We start from the raw sequence: 18,067 nt of genomic DNA on the forward strand, positions 1-18,067 counted from the left end.
TTGACGATGGATCTCAAATGGGAAGATGAAAGAAGGGAGGTGCAGGAAGATGAAGGGTTTGACGATGGATCTCAAAATGGGACCCTGTCAGATACATAAATTTTGGCCTGGTTCAGACCGAGAAAATAAGTGACGTGGCAGAAAGTCAATCTCTGATTGGCTTGAATTTCCAGTTCGACGTGGACCTCCTCAGAGGACTTTATATTTGGCTTTTAGTATAGTTTTAATGATACTTGCACATTTCAACTTAAAATAAACCGATTGGTTTTATCAGACACGATAGATCAAACCATGTCCAGCCGGGTCTTTTAAATTATTATAAGGATAAACAAACTTAACATAGTTTCTCAAACAGATTTATTTGAACTGACAATAACATATGGCTGGCATTAACAACCTTTATATCTCTGATTAGTTGTCTTGAGGCTCTGAGTCGTCCGCCGCTTTCACCGACTTGGACACGAATGTAACCGGTTTGTTTTGGTTCTCATTTACCCTCAAGTTAAATATATCTGGCCGTGAGTAATGTCCGACCACATCGAAGTATAACTTGGCACGTGCGATATCGCCAAGATCTAGATGAGAAAAAAGAAAGATGGTTTATCGAAATGGTTAGGTAAAAAAGGTTCATAATTTTAAGATGAAGATCAAATACCAAGATCAGCAGTGACGAGACACTCTGATTCAAAGTTTGGTCCGGCGAGAATCTTTCCTAATGGTGAAATAATGACACTACCGCCCTGGGAGACAATAGCCTCTTGGTGTTGATCGTCGTACCAGTCGGTGAACAAGTAATCGGCATGCTCAGGGAAATCTTTACGCTTGCAGAACTGGCAAGCCGACATCACGAAGCATCCACCCTCCAATGCAATGTGCATCATCGACGATTGCCATTCCGTGGAACCGTCAGCAGTAGGTGCACAATATAATTCAATTCCTGCAGCAGCCCAAAAATTAATTATTAAGGAGTCTTACATTAAAAGTCAGAAAGGGCAAATGATATTAGGAGTCTTACCTTTCCCGTACAAGGAAGTTCTTAAGAGGGTGTTGGGATTGTGAAATCCCGTGTCCAACTCTATCTTATCTTATTAGTACGATATTGTCCACTTTGGGCCTAGGAGGCTAGCCCGCATGGATTTACTTTTGGTTTCCTTCCCAAAAGGCCTCGTACTATTAGAGTTGGACATATCTTTATATATTAGACTTTCCTTTGTCTAATATCCGATGTGGGACTTAACTTGTTATCTCACATTCTCTCCCTCAAGCTAAGAACCACATTCATCTCGTATGTTTTCTTCGGCGAATCATCTTTGGTAACACCTTGTACCAGTAATCGCAGGGCTTTCTTTTTAGAATGTTTCTCCCACAACACATCACAGGTTCTATGATCTTTTGACGTTTCTGCAACATACCTTCTCTTTCTTTTTCTACCCGTTCTTACTTAAAGGGTATTTTAGTCTTCTTGCAGATTTCTCGTCAACCTGGCTCTGATACCAATTGTTGGGATTGTGAAATCCCGTGTCCAACTCTATCTTATCTTATTAGTACGATATTGTCCACTTTGGGCCTAGGAGGCTAGCCCGCATGGATTTACTTTTGGTTTCCTTCCCAAAAGGCCTCGTACTATTAGAGTTGGACATATCTTTATATATTAGACTTTCCTTTGTCTAATATCCGATGTGGGACTTAACTTGTTATCTCACAGAGGGGCATCCTATTTTCCCAGCAAATAGCAGCACCGAGTTTGCCAAGGGGAGTGTCGTAGACAGGGATGGTTGATCCATCTCCGTAACCCCATATGCAACGTTCCAGAGATGTGGGCATGACTTTACGGTGTTTGCCCAAAAAGCGACCTTCGGAACTGAAGAAAAGGGCTGTGCAATAGAGTGTATACCCATCCTTCTCCATCGCTCCCATCATCAAGTACACTTTGTTTTTCCTAGCCATCTCCGCCAGCTGGTCTACTTCAGGGCCTTTAGATTCATGTCCAAAAAGGAGTTATTTACGTCCCAATCATGCTCTCAGTTTGAACTATAACAAATTTAACCGTTACCACTTTTGCAAATGAAAGTTACATTTGGTTTACTCATTTCTCACACCATTAATTTAATCAGATATTTGTCCCAAAATAAATCAATCTAAATTTTTCATATACAATATTTATTTACGGAATTTTGAATACTAATATTAAAATCGATATTCGGAAATTTAATTTTGGGAACCTATCCCTAAGCGCAGAATACAAGAAACATGAAGTATACTTACGAAATAAACATTAAAATAATGATATCATCCAAAGATTGGAACTTTACCAGGAACTACAATGGCAGAAGCATGATATCTGCGGAAACAGTCACGACCAGCTTCATTATGAACGCCAACCCCTATGCCAAACCTATATCCACGAGGATAGCCACCGATATAGGCCTCGGGGAACACCACCAGCTGCGCTCCGTCACTCGCTGCCTGCGCAATAAACTCCCCTGCCTTTTCTGCAAATATTCGAGTAAACCATTTGATATAATTTTAATAGATCCGTGGTGGGCTTGCAGGACACTCTCAGAGAAAGAAGAAAAGGCGAGTTACCTATAGTTTTGGGAGTATCGTTATAGACGGTGGAGGCCTGGACGATGCTAGCTCGAACGATGGTAGATGGCATATCGCAAAAACCAGGAGTACTGGCTTTGAGAGCTTTTGACATTTCTTCAGTACCAGACATATCACTTAACTTTGTGGGTTGGTGATACCATTGAGTTGAGAGACGCCACACTTATATAGACTTTTTTGTTATCTTTTACCAATGGTCAATATCAAAGATACCACTCAGGAATCTCCTCCACACATGGAGAGCCGTGCACGTAATTATTTTATTATAAAATACAATACAATATGACTTTTGAAATAAATTGTTGACAAAACAACAATTATTTCAGTTACAAAAAAAAAAAAAAAAAAACAACAATTACAAGAAAATGTTTAAATTTTTTTGTGCTTAATGTACAAAGAGTCTAAGATCCAGCTTTTTGTGTTAGGTTTACCTATGTTCAAGCTGATTGGTTCAGAGAGGAAGGATCCAATGTCTCAAAAAAAAAAGAGAAATGAATGTATGAACTCAAATTCAAAGAAAGAACAATTATTAACTTTAGAAAACAATATATATATATATATATATATATATATATATATATACACACACATATATATATGTGATGGCCTTAAGATACTTTGGAAAAGATGTGAATTATGGGAAAAATCTTTAGAATTAAAAAAAAAATTGATATTCCTAAATATGATCTCTTCAGTTTTATTATATATAGATCATGTACAACTATTTTTTCATTTTGTGTGTAAAAATTTATTACTATAAATCTTTTTGTTATATACCAATATATATAATTTCAGAAAATAATATATTTGACCTCTGTTCCAAAAGAAGTCACTCCAAACAGAATCTTACAATACTAAAAGGATATATCAAACTCTCTAAGCTATGCCACCTCAGAAAATTAAATCAACCAATGAGAGAGTTTCAATTTGACAAGTCACTTAAGCTTCTGTCGACCAAATCTTAAACATGGCATTTCCGTGGCCTCATTATTTTCATCACTGACCCATCTAAAATCCACATCTCCAACCGTGACCTTCTTCGATGTTAATGATGGTGATGATCGACTCCGGCGCTTCCACTCCCTGCAGATCACCATTTCTTCTCTGCATTAATCTCGATCCTTTACATCTGTTCTTAATTCCTTTCTTAATTATTTCGTTTCACCTTCCACCGTTCCTCTTCCTAATTCAACCTATAAATCTTAAATCACCTAATCCATAAAGCCTCTGCCTCTCCTCCATCTTCGTCTTTTCATTGTCTCTGAGATTTTCTTTACCAGTTTGCAACAATGTTATTATTCGCTCTTTGGTGAAATTGAGTTAAGAGATTGAAAAGTTGCAGTTTCTATGTTTTTCTTAAAAAAAATATCAGGATAATATGGATGCAGGTGGTGACAACAATTTAATTGGTCAGTTCGGTATGGAGTTCTATTCATCATTCTTGGTTGCAGATTGCATAAGTTATTTTGTTGTCCTTTCTGTGTACTCTGATCATTGTTATACTCACCTCTCCACCAACTGAATAATGTGTTAATTATTTATGTTTTGAAGTTTACTGTGTCAGCGAAGAGCCCAAAGTCTCATTAAGAAATATGTAATAGGAAGAGAAGCAAATCCAAGCAGTTATACCATTACGGAAGAGACTGATCCTCAGCTAATAATTCCTAGGGGAACTTGTAGTAGTTAGCATCTTAAGGTGGTTATGCTTTTGTATTTCTTTTGTATATATCTATAATAAAAACCCTACATCCTAAACTTACTCTCCTTTTTTCTGGCTGTCTAATGTAGTGGATGACGAAGGGGTTTGTAGATCCAGAGCGAATTCAGAAGCTCGTGAAAAACTATTTGCAGTTTGTTTCGATATATATATATACTTGGCAGGAAAAAAGATACACTCATACACAAAAGAGGTATGGTCAACATGATGACATATATCATAACTTAAACATGTCATAAATGCCCAAGTTCTTTGTTTACGAGGCAATATGTTATATGTAGGTACGCTATGTATCAGAAAACAAGTAAGCTTCTTATTTTAATGTTTGTTTCTCTCTTATACAGGTTGAAGTTGAGATGACTCAGCTGAATCAAAAAGAACAAAAAAGATCTGGATGACCAAACTGAGGTATAGTTTGCTTCTCTTATCATGTTCTGAGAATTGTCTTGATAAGCACCAGAGAAATATTTTGATCCGTATCAGGGAATAGCTAGATAGTTGGCATGGAGTTCACGCCTTTTTTTTTTATGTGTAACAGTGGAAAGAATATTTAAAAACAATATTAGATCTTTAAAAGAAAAAGACTATTAAAATTATTTAAAAATAAAAAATTGCCGCAAAACATTTGAACCACATGAGCCTAATGTGCTTGGAAGTAAGACTCTAGTTCGGATGCGGCTCGACGAAGTAACTCTTCATCATGTCGAAAATCTCCGTGTGAAACGATCATCGATTCCAAACCTAGAAAATAATAGATATAGTTAAATTATGTAGGAAAATGTTTATATATATATATATATATACAATAAAAGTAAAAAAAATACATATAGAAAATGTTTGGTGGTCGATCAGGGTCCAAACCCTCCATTCCTTCTTTTCCTGGCTGGGTGAGTAGATCCTCGATAGTATATCGAGCATAAGTTTCAACTGGAGGCACCAAAAAAATCTGGATGAACTCCGGCTGCAAGGGCTGTAGGCGTATCAGGATCCTGAGGGGGAGCAGCCGCTGCTGCAATCGAAGCAACTGGAGGTGCAGCAGGAGCAGATGGTGGTGGTGAAGTTCTCTAAGACTGATAGTCCATGACGACTTCTAGATCTGAAGAAGGGCCCGAACTAGATGTGTCTACATGTCCCATTCCAACATATCACTATAATGTGGGGTTTCCATCTTCTGTTCCTATGAGCCATCTACAAAAAAAAAACAAATTCAAATTAAAAAATAAATGAATTATATATAACTATTTCTAATTCCGAAACTGATCTGTAAGTTCCATAATCTAATCTAGGGGTGAGCGAGTAAAGTGAATTCGAAATCTAAACCGAATCTGAGCCGATAAAAATGAATTCAAACCAAATCCGACATAAATACCGAATGAGACTTGTTTTTATGATATTTTGGGTTATGGGCTATTATCGGAACCAAACCCGAACCCAAATGAATATCTTAAAAACCCCTAAAATTTCAAAATTCCAAAAATGACCTGAACTCAGTCTCAAATAAGTACACAAAATACTCTAAGATTTTATTGAGAACATAAAATAAATATTTATTACATAAATAATTAACTCATATACTTAGTTTAATAGATCTTGAATTTGGTGAATAATTAACTCGATGGATTGACTTTACTTTCAGATGTTTGCTTTGAGTTAATTACAAGATATATTAAACTAAGTAAATTCAATCCATCAAGTTAATTATTCATGCAGTAGAAGATATATTAAACTAAGTATTTGAGTTAATTAAATATTTAACTCATATACTTAGTTTAATAGATCTTGTATTTGGTGAATAATTAACTCGATGGATTGACTTTACTTTCAGATGTTTGTTTTGAGTTAATTACAAGATATATTAAACTAAGTAAAGTCAATCCATCAAGTTAATTATTCATGCAGTAGAAGATATATTAAACTAAGTATTTGAGTTAATTATTAAGCTTAAATTATGAAATTTCCAGTTTTTATTAAATTTAGATTACATGATTTACAATTGTTTGTTTTTACATGATCTCAATTTAATTTCCAACAAAATATTTCTCTTAATTTTTTAAAATTAATTCAAAGTTAAAATGAATGAATAGATTTTATTGTTTCGAAAAGACTTTTTTGTCATCAACAATCGAGAAAAAATTCAGGATTATAATAATAAAATGTTCACATGCTCTTTTTAGTCATAAAAGGATAGTTTCATTATCATTTTAAGTTATTTTGAATTTAATTAAATTTGAACTATATATTTGCATTCAAATTTAAATTTTGGATTATTTTTGACAAACGACTCTACTTTTTTATATTGGTTTAACCAAAAAATAGGGAAAAGGCACCGGAGATAATGCTGTCAAATAGATAAACATAAAAAATAATTATTAACTGTTGAGTGAAGAAATATATCTCCCATCGTTCTTCATTTACTAAGGCTCCGAATGGTAATTGCGGTTTGAGTGGTACGGGACAAGCGGTTTAACTGCAGTGTGGTTTTAACAGTTATAAAATGTATAGATATATGGTATATGTAGAGATTTTTGTTACTGTTAACTGCGGTGCGGGGCGGGGCGGTTCGTAACATTTGAGCCTAAATGTAACTTTTATATCACAGATGTGGTAATCCAGCTGGTTTAGTAACAGGCGTTGATGTTGTTCCATTCCTAGATTTAATCCACTGCAGGAAAGATGTTTTACGTCATATATGGTATTTAACCCCGTTTCAATGTTTTATGAGCTCTGGTGCATGAACAATACAAAACAATTTGAAAAAAAGTTATAAATTTGAAAAACATACTCTAAACTGTAACAAAAATTTCTAAAAATTTTGGGGTTCAATGCAAAAGCACCTTGGACGCACCCCTAGAGAAAGGCCTGATAGCTTTAGCATCAGTCGAATCCCGAGCCTAAAAGATTATTTGGACCGAAGGCCCAAACACTTCTGGTTATCAAAAACAAAACAAAAAATACAATTTTTATTCATTCATCCAAAAAAGATTACTTAACATCAATTCAATGATACCAATATCTGCTTAATCACTAAGACGACTAAGCCAAATGAGATGACAAGGTTTAGACCTATCAGTCTATACAATGTCAGCTATAAAATAATATCTAAGATCTTATGCCAAAGATTGAAGAAGATTCTTTCACAACGGATATCTAAAACCCAATCAGCCTTTGTTGCTGAAAGACAAATCACAGATAATATCATGATAGCTCAGGAGATGTTCCATGCACTGAGGAACAAACCGAGTGGACAAGTTAAGGAAATGGCCATAAAACAGATATGAGTAAAGCATATGATAGGATGGAATGGTCATTCATTGGGGCTGTCATGCGGAATATGGGTTTTTCAGAGATATGGATTGACTGGATTATGAGATACATCACCTCGGTCAAGTACAAAGTTCTCATGAATGGAGAACCAAGGGAAATTATTGTCCCAGGAAAAGGTTTACGTCAAGGAGATCATCTGTCTCCTTTCATATTTATTCTATGCACGGAAGCGTTCGTTAGCCTTCTTAATCATGCACATAACTAAGGGAAGATAACGGGGATGCGAGTCGCATGCACTAGCCCCTCGGTATCACACCTTCTCTTTGCTGATGATAGCCTTTTCTTCTGTCAGGCGGAGCCCTGTGAACGTGAAGAAGTTATGAAAGTAGTCAGGAAATATGGGAAAGCATCAGGTCAATGTATCAACTTCGATAAATCCTCATTACTCTTTGGTAAGACGATTCCAGCAAATGATCCTACTTAGGAAACCCAGAGGATATTAGTGGATCAAAGTGTAAGCTATTCGCTTTCTTAAAAGAAAACTACTACACAGAGTTAATGGTTGGACTGGTAGATGGCTACCGAAGGGAGCAAAAGAAGTTTTAATTAAATATATCTTGCTTGCTCTTCCGACTTATGTCATGTCCAGCTTCTTGCTTTCTTTGGAGATATGTGAGAACCTTGCAAGTGTCATTGCATAATTCTGGTGGAGCTGGAATCCACCAAAACGAGGAATTCACTATGCTAAATGGGAAAAGATGTGCGCCCCTCGTGAAGAGAGAGGAATTGGTTTCCGCATGATCCACGAATTCAACCTAGCTCTTTTAGCGAAGCAGCTTTGGCGTCTTGTTCAATTTCCAGATTTATTAGTGGCGAGAGCTCTTCGGGGAAAGTATTATCGCCTGAGTTCGCCTTTGCGAATTGGCGCAGTGGATACTCCATCTTATGTGTAGACGAGTATTATAGCCTCGAGGAAGCTATTACGTTTGGGTATCAGAAACAAAGTGCATTCATGATATGAAATTAATGTGTGGCATGATCCTTGGATTCCCTCAACGCCAGCAAGGCCGGCTCACCCTCGAGCCCTAGTAGTACATCCAAAGATGACCGTCAGCAGCCTTATTAATTTTGAATCAAAGGAGTGGGATGCTTGACTACTGGAACAGTATGTAGATCAAGATGACATACCAATGATTCAGAGTTTGTCCATAAGCCTTACTCATCGACGTGATACATTTTGCTGGAGCTACACCAAAAATGGTCAATATATAATCAACTTTGGATATTGGTTTCTACAAATTTGATGACAGCTGACGAGGCAATAGAAGTTCTACAGCCCACTTTAACCAAACTTCAAGCCTTTGGTTGGAAAGTGAATGCACCACAAAAGATTTGTCATTTTATATGACAATTAATCTTAGGACATGTAGCGGTAACAAGGAATCTGATATGCCGTAATATGCAATGTGATAGCTACTGCCAAAGATGCGGAGAGCCAGAAGAAACTGTTACTCATGCGATCTTTAAATGCCCACCGGCCTTACAAGCATGGGCATTATCATCAACACTGTCAAGCTCTCAAACTTTCCCTATATCGAGCATATACGCAAATATGGACTATCTTTTCTGGAGGAAGAGTAGTATTATGAAGCCAGAAGATGATAGAGAGACACTAATCCTTGGATAATCTAGTATATTTGGAAGGATAGGAATGATAAACTATTTAGAGGTATAGACAGAGATCCATTGGAACTAGTCAGGTATGCAGAGAGTGAATGCCAAGCTTCGTACAATGCGAAGTATACTATACATGTTCCTTCACATGCACAACTTGTTGAAGAAACACAAGCCTTAAGCTTGCGTAATATTTGTATGGTGGATGGTTCATGGACCTCCACAGATCAATTTAATGGAATTGGATGGGTTTGAAAAGATAGCATGGGGAAGATTTAACTTATGGGGACATAGAACTTAAAGAGGTGTGAGACAACATTGCACTCGGAACTAGAAGCGCTAAAATAGGCAATGGAAAGCATGCTACAGCGTTCGACCTGTCAGAGGTTTGGGACAGATTGCAAGGACCTGATTGCAATGATAATGAACCCACAAGCTTGACCAAAATTCTCAACTGAGCTGGAGGTCATTCAAATTCTTCAGATGTGTTTTTTGGACTTCAGGATCAGCTACTTCCCAATGATGCAAAATGAAATTGCTGATTCGCTAGCTAGGAATGCCCGTTCTTTTCATCGATCTCTTTATTTTATTGGTTGTTCTATTCCGGTTTGGTTACACATGCCACCTCAAATTTTAGTGATAAAATAACCGTTTGTTGCCAAAAAAAAAACAAAAAAAAACATCAATTCTTCATTTTGATTTAGATATAATTTAGCATTTACATAAAAACTTTCTTACATTTTTAAATTGTATATTTCAATTTTTAAAATTTGGATAAAATATATATTAGTGTAACTCTGCTATTGAATTTGTTTGGTATTTGCTAACAAAAACGTATATATAAATTGATCCGTAATCTGATTTAAATCTAATTCTAGTAGAGTTCCTATGGATACAGAAAAAAATGTATTGAAATTATTATTTTTAGTGAAGTGACCTGATCGTGATATTAATGTGATTACGATGTGTCTAGTTATTAAAACTATAAAAGTGATGTGAATCATCGAAATTTGAAAAAAAAATTGTTAAAAAGCATTTTCTAATTTAAATACTCTTTATTATATTAAAAAGGTAAAACAGTGTTATTACACAAAGATACAAGTGGCATGCACTTTCAATCAAGATTCATTAGTTTTATACTTTTAGTTTATAAAATCCATATTTCCATTACCATTTATGGTGGAAACTGAGTTCATCAAAATAATCATAAGAGATTGTTGTCCATATATTTTTCTCTTTCTCATCTTAAAAGTGTCGTTGTATTTTACATTGTATAATGCCTAGATTTGTTTAGTATAGTTGAAAGCTCCAATAATCAGACAGTCAATTTTTTTGGGGTAGATATGGATTTGCTTTGAGTGCACAATTTTTGTTTTTATTCAACTATAAAATTTATCAATATTTCTTTTGCTATAATTTGGAGTTCATCAATTTCTTATTACTATAAATTCGACACATTTCGATCCCATGGCCCTCATATTAAATAGCAACTTCTTTTTTTTCCTTTTTATCTTTATTATCGACTGTATATTTTTCTTTAAGGTGCACAATTTTTTGTTTTTGTTACTATAAAATTTATCAATTTTTTTTTGCTAAAATTTTGAATTTATCAGTTTCTTGTTTCTCCAAATTCTACTCATTTTGATCCCCTGGCCGTCATATTAAGTACCAATTTTTTTTTTCTGTTTCATCTTTATTATCGACCACACATTTTATAGATCAATCATTAATGTGTACATAATGATCCAGACTGGACCTTAACCAATATTTTTCTGTTGACGATTTTCTAAGCCATTCATTCAAGTTGATATAAGTCATAATGAAAATGATTTTTTCCTGTATTTTAAACACCAACAAATTTCAAATGTTGAATTTATAAATTAGTGATTTTGATTTTTTTAAAAAGAAAGACGAAATTTTGCAGATCTTTCGTTTCGGAGGCAATATACGAAAGAAACAAAAACATGGTTTGTACTTCTTGATAGATATCAGCTTTAGAAACTGATTCTCACCTTAAATAAAGAAGAATTTTTGTAATAACAAAAATGATGAAAACTAAGCATATAAATAATAAACTAAGCACATTGAAAAAGTATAAATATTAGATTTCTAAATAATAAAATAACAAGATTTGTAAACTTAAACTAAACGTTACAAAATAGTTTACAAAAGACAAAATAAACAAAAGAGTTACTAAGAAGTCTATGTAAACCTTGCGGATGTGATCGTACTGTAGAATGGGTTTAGAAAAATGTTAAGATTCTAGATTCAAAATCTATCATATAAATATATTTATCTACGTGGATATTTAACTTCTACGCAAAACAACCGGGCTTACATGTTGATAAACTAATCCCCAGTTTACTCTCGGGTTTTTGAATTTAGATACTCTGGATTATAGAGAAAAAGTCAATGTAAGAAACGTGAACATTGTCGCATTATCGCATTATTGCAGTATCGCATTATCGCATAACACGGGTCGGATATACCCCACCATCTCCACCTCTGACACACGGACCACCGCCGTCCACAGCAAAGCAATTTAGAAAAAAATCAAATCTAGGATAAGTATCAGCAGCTCAATTTACTCCCGGAATGCTACAACCTTTTATAGAAAATAGGACCTCTAAACTAATAGAACTGATTTTTTTAACGAATTTTAAATTTAATCAACCAAAAGACTATGCTTACCAAAAAATGCTTCAGTTTTAGAAAAACTTTATAATTTATATATGTAGCTACAAAAACTGTGTGATTTTCTTCTTTTAGTATCGGAATGCCAACCACATACTCAGTGTATCAGAGTATTTCTACTCCTTTGCTTCTCGAAAATATATACTGCCAATCATCTTTGTTAGAACATGATGTAAAATTGCAGGTTCTCTTTATTTTCTTGCATTTCTTTCTCTCCAAATTGTATAGGCAGTTTCAAGTTTATCAGGTTCCCCATAACTAACAATCTTCGGCAATTTACTAGGTTTCATGGCCCAATGGATAATGTACTAGTCTATGAAACCAGAGATTATCAGTACGATCCTCAGTAGAATTGAATTATTTTCCGGCAGTCCAAGATTTTTTTTGTTTTGTTCTCGCTCCTCAAATTTTGTCTCTCATCTCTCACTAGGGTTTCCCTCAAGTCATTGTTTCTCCTGCACTGCTGCATCTTTTTGATGGTGGTCGGCTCCCCTCCTTCTTCTCCGCTTCTCCTTGTTCATTGATGCTTGTTCAAATTATAGTAGAACAACTTTACTCTTTCAAATAAGTGATTTAGTTGTAATACTTAGAGATCGAATCCACAAGGTATGAGGGCATACAATAGATTTAAAGCAGTCAAAGATTAATTTAGGCAGTAAATTATAAAGCAGTAAATAAAATAAAGCAGGGTGAAAAAGGCAGTTGTTCGGTTGATTGAGGTTGTAAACAATAAGATAAAATAGCTAGATCTAGGGTTCAGGAAATCATGATTATAATGATTTCGCTTGTTGACACGAATCACGAGTCTATCGATGCTATAGAGTTAGCGTCGATCGATGCTACCTTAGACAAACGTTAGCGAGCTGATCGATAGGTTCTCTAGTCTTAACTTGATCAGCTTTCACATGTTTCTAGCAACCGTAGCTCAATAGACTCTATTCTGGTGCAGATGCTACTGTCGTAGTTGTCCACATCCTAAGATTAAGGTTCTAGATAGCTCTCTCTCTCTCTCTCTCTCTCTCTCTCTCTCTCTCTCTCTCTCTCTCTCTCTCTCTCTCTCTCTCTCTCTCTCTCTCTCTCTCTCTCTCTCTCTCTCTCTCTCTCTCTCTCTCTCTCTCTCTCTCTCTCTCTCTCTCTCTCGCTTCTATTCTGAACAGTCCGAACTCCATCTCTTCACTATTCTTTAACTGTGTCCGTTGGATGATGTGTAATGAACGGTTGTGATCTAATAAAGGGTAATCATTGCCCTTCTTTACTGGCCAATGAGAAAGAAGTTTAGGGATTAACACTTTAGTATGTTTCTTTTGTTTTTTTTTATTATTTTGTTGTTTAGTTTTATTATTAAAGTGCATAATTTATAAAAAAGTAGAAAATCTGAAATTTAAATTTCAGGATTCTGAATAAGAACTAAGACATGTTGAATAATTACAAGTTTAATGGTTATATTTTGATTTTATTGTTATATGTAGATTTTGGTTTTTAGAATTTTAATAGTTATTAGTAACTGTAATTATATTTTTGACTATTTTTATTTATATAACAATAGTTATTCATTTGAATTTATAATCTAATTATATAATATTAACAAAATGATTAGATTTAAATTTATAAATAATGATGTAAAGACTGCTGATTTTTAATGGTTTTGGGTTTAGGTTAAGCATATTTTATTAAGTATATGGTTTTGAGTTTTAGAATATACTTAGAGTTTGAGTTTGAAATTTATATTAAATGTTTGAAAAGATTAGATTTATGATTTTGTATGTAGAGTTTAAGTTTAGGGTTTAGGGTATTAGATTTAGGGTGTAGATTTAAGATTTAGCGTTTGAGGTTTATAATTTAAACTTGAAATTATATTTTCAAAGTGATTAAGTTTTGTGTTTAAATTTAATATTGAAGTTCTATTATGAAAATATTGAAATTCTAAAATTTATGTTTAGGGGTTTAAACCCTATATTTATATATAACTCTAAAATTTATATAACTATGTAGTTTATAAATATAAATGATAATTCGATTTTTAAACATAACCTTTATAAAATCATTCTTTTGTTAACTCAAATATACATTGCATTAAGCTCATAAAACATAAATTTTACATAGAATCCTTTCAAGTCTCACACTAACAGCATACAAGTCTTATACTAACAAGTAACAACATAAGTCTTGCCAAGTCTTAAAAAACTAACTTCGAATCTTAATTTCTCGTCTATCTTCATTAGAGATTGATCGTATAGCTTCTCTTGGTGAAGATTATTGCAGACGGATCTTTTCTGTTTCAATTTTCTAAGAGAGTCCCTTTTAGACATGGATGCTGGATCAGTCTCTTTATAATCTGACACAAAGCCTTTCCACCTCTATTTTCTTCAGCTTGAACAGATGAATCTTCAAACACAAATTCAGATAGAAAAAGTTAATAAACAACAAAATCGCATATCAACGCAAATGTATACGCAGAAACAGAACATGTAAACAAGACAAGCTTACACAGAAACAGAACATGTAAACAAGACAAGTTTACGCAGAAACTATAAACAACATCAAAACAAGACAAGCTTAATCTCGGATAGAACAAGACAAGCTTACTCTTTTGCTAGTTGAAAGGCATCACATACAAAGTTCTTCTTCTTCTTCCTAGTTTAAGGATCTGCAACAAAGCAAACAAGAACAAGTTCACAATCAAAAAGGCTAAGCAGAAAAAGAGGACTGGATTGTAACAATTCTAGAAGAGATACGAGCCATTGTCACCATTGTAGTATGCTGTGTGAAGCAGGTGAAATAAGTTGGTAAGTAGCCTATCATCAAAATAACAAGAATTTGCATATATCAGCACAAATGAAGCACAACTGAGGACGCAAAAGTTTCTATACGTTCATAACTAGTAGTTAGAAAATCATAACTTGTAAAAAAATACATGCCAATGGATTTAAACCAGCCTGTTTATACAAGCATGATGTCTCTAGTTGTATTATCTCCTAGATATAAAGAAACATAACAAATAGCCAGACTTGATCATCCAGAGTAAACCAGGTTCTAGCCAATAGAAAGATCACCTGATTACATGGGTTAGTGGAAACAATAGAACACAACAGCGATCGAGGATAAAAGAAGACGATTGAATTAAATAAGGATAACAAGCCCCAATTTCATAATTTGAGATAACAATGGAAGAATATCACATCGAAGAAGGAGATAAGAACGAGCTGCCATAGATTACACTGGGCGTCTCCTCGTTGACTCGATGACACTGTTATCTACCAAACCACCCCCTCCGATATTAGGTCATTAGGTCTTCATCCGCAGCTAGAGAGATGGTGGAGGCTATGATTGAAAGTTCGGATTGACATGAAGCCAGTGGTAGAAACAAATGAGCAAGCCAGAGATGGCAACAGAGTATCCTGTGACTCTTTTTTTTTCTAATAGGATTTCTGTTTCTGGAGAGAGTGAGACTTTTTTTTCAAATCTCGGCAATAATTATTATTTTTTCCTAACTTAACTTAAGTATCCAAAAATGTTATTACAAGAGGGAAATATTTACCTATTTGGCGCTTGTCTAATTTTATCCAAGCATTGGGAAAATTAGTTTTCGCTTAATGATATTATAGCATTTACTCTATCATAGCATTTATCTAAAAATTCTATTATATAATACAAATTTTTTTAAGTCATCTAAGATAGCAGTTCGGTATCAGGTGTTATAATAATATACTATCAATGTAGATTTTTTTTGTAGTGCAAAAAGTTTCCTCCACAACAATTTCAACATTTTTTTGACTACTTCATTAATTTGGAAGACTAAGTAGGAAACTGTAGGTCTTATTTGTTAGAGCTTGTAAGGTTTTGGATAAAAGTAGGACACATTAATGCAACATATATTTATCACATTAAGTCATTATTCTAACTATATTCATTAATTTCTCAGTTCATTGTTCCAACAATATTCATTAATTCTTCACCCACCATTTTCCTCGAATGATTAATCTTATTTTACATGTAAATGTATTGTTTATGGTTGACAACAAATATATAATTAAGCAGAATAAATATCGAAAATACTACATGAGAATTTTCATAGACTAATATTAGAAGTACTTTAAACAAGTTGATAAAATGGTAGGAGATGGCAACCAAAACAAAATCAGTTAGAAATGATGGGGCTTATTGCATAATGCAAATGTTGCATGCGGTCCAAAAATACATTACACATGTTGTAGAAACTCGTTTCGGTACATAATTCCTTTTTAATTTGCCTTTTTTTTTTGTCTATGTACTTCCTCATTAGTAGCAACCTCCGGTGGTCTCGCGTAATATTTCAAAATAGCTGTGGGTGCATGCTTATGTGTAGGGGATGGATGATTATAGTTTTAGACAATACAAGAGATGAATTCTTAGTTGTATGAGATGCATGCTTACGTGTGGGTGATGTACACTTACCTGTAGAGGTTGCATGCTTATGTGTCTCCTATTTAAGTTGTAGTTGAAAATAATGCTTAATTACTTAATGTATGAAATAAATAGTAATGTGAAATACAACCTCTTGTGGCAATAGTAAAATGTATGCAAATAGCAAGCACCAAATTGTTTTTGTCTAAATCTATGGGGTTATTATCCCATACTTGATTACAACGTCATCGTCTGACATATTGTTCTCCTTCTCGGCTGCAAAGTCATCGCATGAAATTCCGAAACTCTGTCACCTTGAAGCCATTGAGAAGGTTATATTCTTCAACATTGTCCATTTTGAACTCATCAGCCCCATCCTACAAGAGTAACAATTCAAAAATATCAATCTCTCACAATTTTAATTGGTGTACATCTAGTTTTAAGGGCGCACACCATGTATATAGGTTGTACACCATTTTTATATGATGTACAAATGACTAAACCAAGGAACACCATACTAAATCTATGGGATGTAGTATAACCTTATCGTCTTTGCTTTCACTTGATCTTGATGATATCTCATTCACATAGTAGATTTGTGATACATAGGTGGGCACATCTACTTGAGGAACCGTGTACAAGTCATTTAAATAAACTGTATCATATGACTTTGTTGTTTACATGACAGTTTTACTTGATGTATCAACATGGAATACATTCGATAATAAGTCATTATGCAGACAAAAACTTCTTATTTTATTGTAAACTGTTTGACATTGCCAAAATGTTATATTCTTATCAAATATGTCAGATTAGTGCATATGTGCATCTTTATGATGCATCATTGTATCATCATTATTAACCATATATTTTTTTTGTTTCGTTCTGCTGAGACTCAAATATTTCACCTTCTTCCTTGTTTCTTAAATTTTTACGGCTGTTGTATAATGTTTTTTTCTTCTACTTTGCTTACGGAGGCCAGAAGGCGGGCAGAGGGGGTTTAGAATTTGGACGTTGGTTACTCAAATTTGTTGGTACGAAGGTGAAAAATCCTTACTTTAATGATGATAACTTGCCTGAAATCACTCCTTTTAAATTTGTAAATTTATATTCGTCTACCAACGATTGTATATGTGAATCAATTGAGCTTTTAAACCAATTTTGTTGAACATCACTCTTCTCATTTTTAATCCTTGGGCGAAGTTCATGTTATTCGAGCTAAAAAAATCAAAATTTTTTGTCTTTTACTTTGCGTCTACCTCAAGTCTCTCTGTTAGAAGATTGTCCTGAAAGCAGATTGGGTTCCTTTGTTGACCCCCATGAGTTATTGTTGATTTACAACCGTGAAGATCTTACAAGAGTTTGGACCTCTTTTTTGTCTGGGAATCCTTTCAACAAGCATAACGATTGTTTCAAAAGCTATTAGTTGCAGGGAAGCCATAACATGCAGTGGTTTGTTGTCTAAGTCACCATAACTTGGAGAGAGGTTCATGGATATAAACAGTAGGTTGTGGTGGTGTCAACCTCGATAAAGTCTTGATGAAGTGACTCCATGCCCCAAAGAAAATCGAGGAAGTATGCGAAGTCCTCAGCATTTCATCGTACTTAGGTTTGACTTTAAAATTTTGTCACCACATACTATAAGACCGTCCACGAGGAAAATGAAATCGAGTGGCAGCCTTTTCCATTCAGCCAATGATGGATATTCTATCATTTCAAAGACTTGAG

At 34.3% G+C, this 18,067-nt stretch overlaps 1 protein-coding gene and 2 long non-coding RNA genes across 3 annotated transcripts; 1 reads left to right on the plus strand and 2 right to left on the minus strand.

Annotated features, from left to right (window-relative positions):
- Positions 1-240: 240 nt before the first annotated feature.
- LOC103848073 (nitrilase 2) lies at positions 241-2,847 on the minus strand. Its single transcript, XM_033274147.1, has 6 exons — positions 2,587-2,847; positions 2,313-2,492; positions 1,710-1,973; positions 1,016-1,045; positions 656-937; positions 241-575 (listed from the first exon to the last, which is right to left on the minus strand). Exons 1-6 carry the CDS (start codon positions 2,717-2,719, stop codon positions 412-414), a joined length of 1,053 nt encoding a protein of 350 aa, XP_033130038.1. The 5' UTR covers positions 2,720-2,847; the 3' UTR covers positions 241-411.
- A 192-nt stretch (positions 2,848-3,039) lies between these two features.
- On the plus strand, positions 3,040-11,520 carry LOC103848072. The gene is made up of 2 exons (XR_004448843.1): positions 3,040-4,517; positions 4,669-11,520. It is a non-coding gene; the product is annotated as an uncharacterized LOC103848072 (long non-coding RNA).
- A 1,965-nt stretch (positions 11,521-13,485) lies between these two features.
- On the minus strand, positions 13,486-18,067 carry LOC103848071. Its single transcript, XR_004448508.1, has 2 exons — positions 14,705-18,067; positions 13,486-14,603 (listed from the first exon to the last, which is right to left on the minus strand). It is a non-coding gene; the product is annotated as an uncharacterized LOC103848071 (long non-coding RNA).

This window comes from Brassica rapa, chromosome A06, assembly GCF_000309985.2.
Source record: "Brassica rapa cultivar Chiifu-401-42 chromosome A06, CAAS_Brap_v3.01, whole genome shotgun sequence".
NCBI classification, from domain to species: Eukaryota; Viridiplantae; Streptophyta; class Magnoliopsida; order Brassicales; family Brassicaceae; genus Brassica; species Brassica rapa.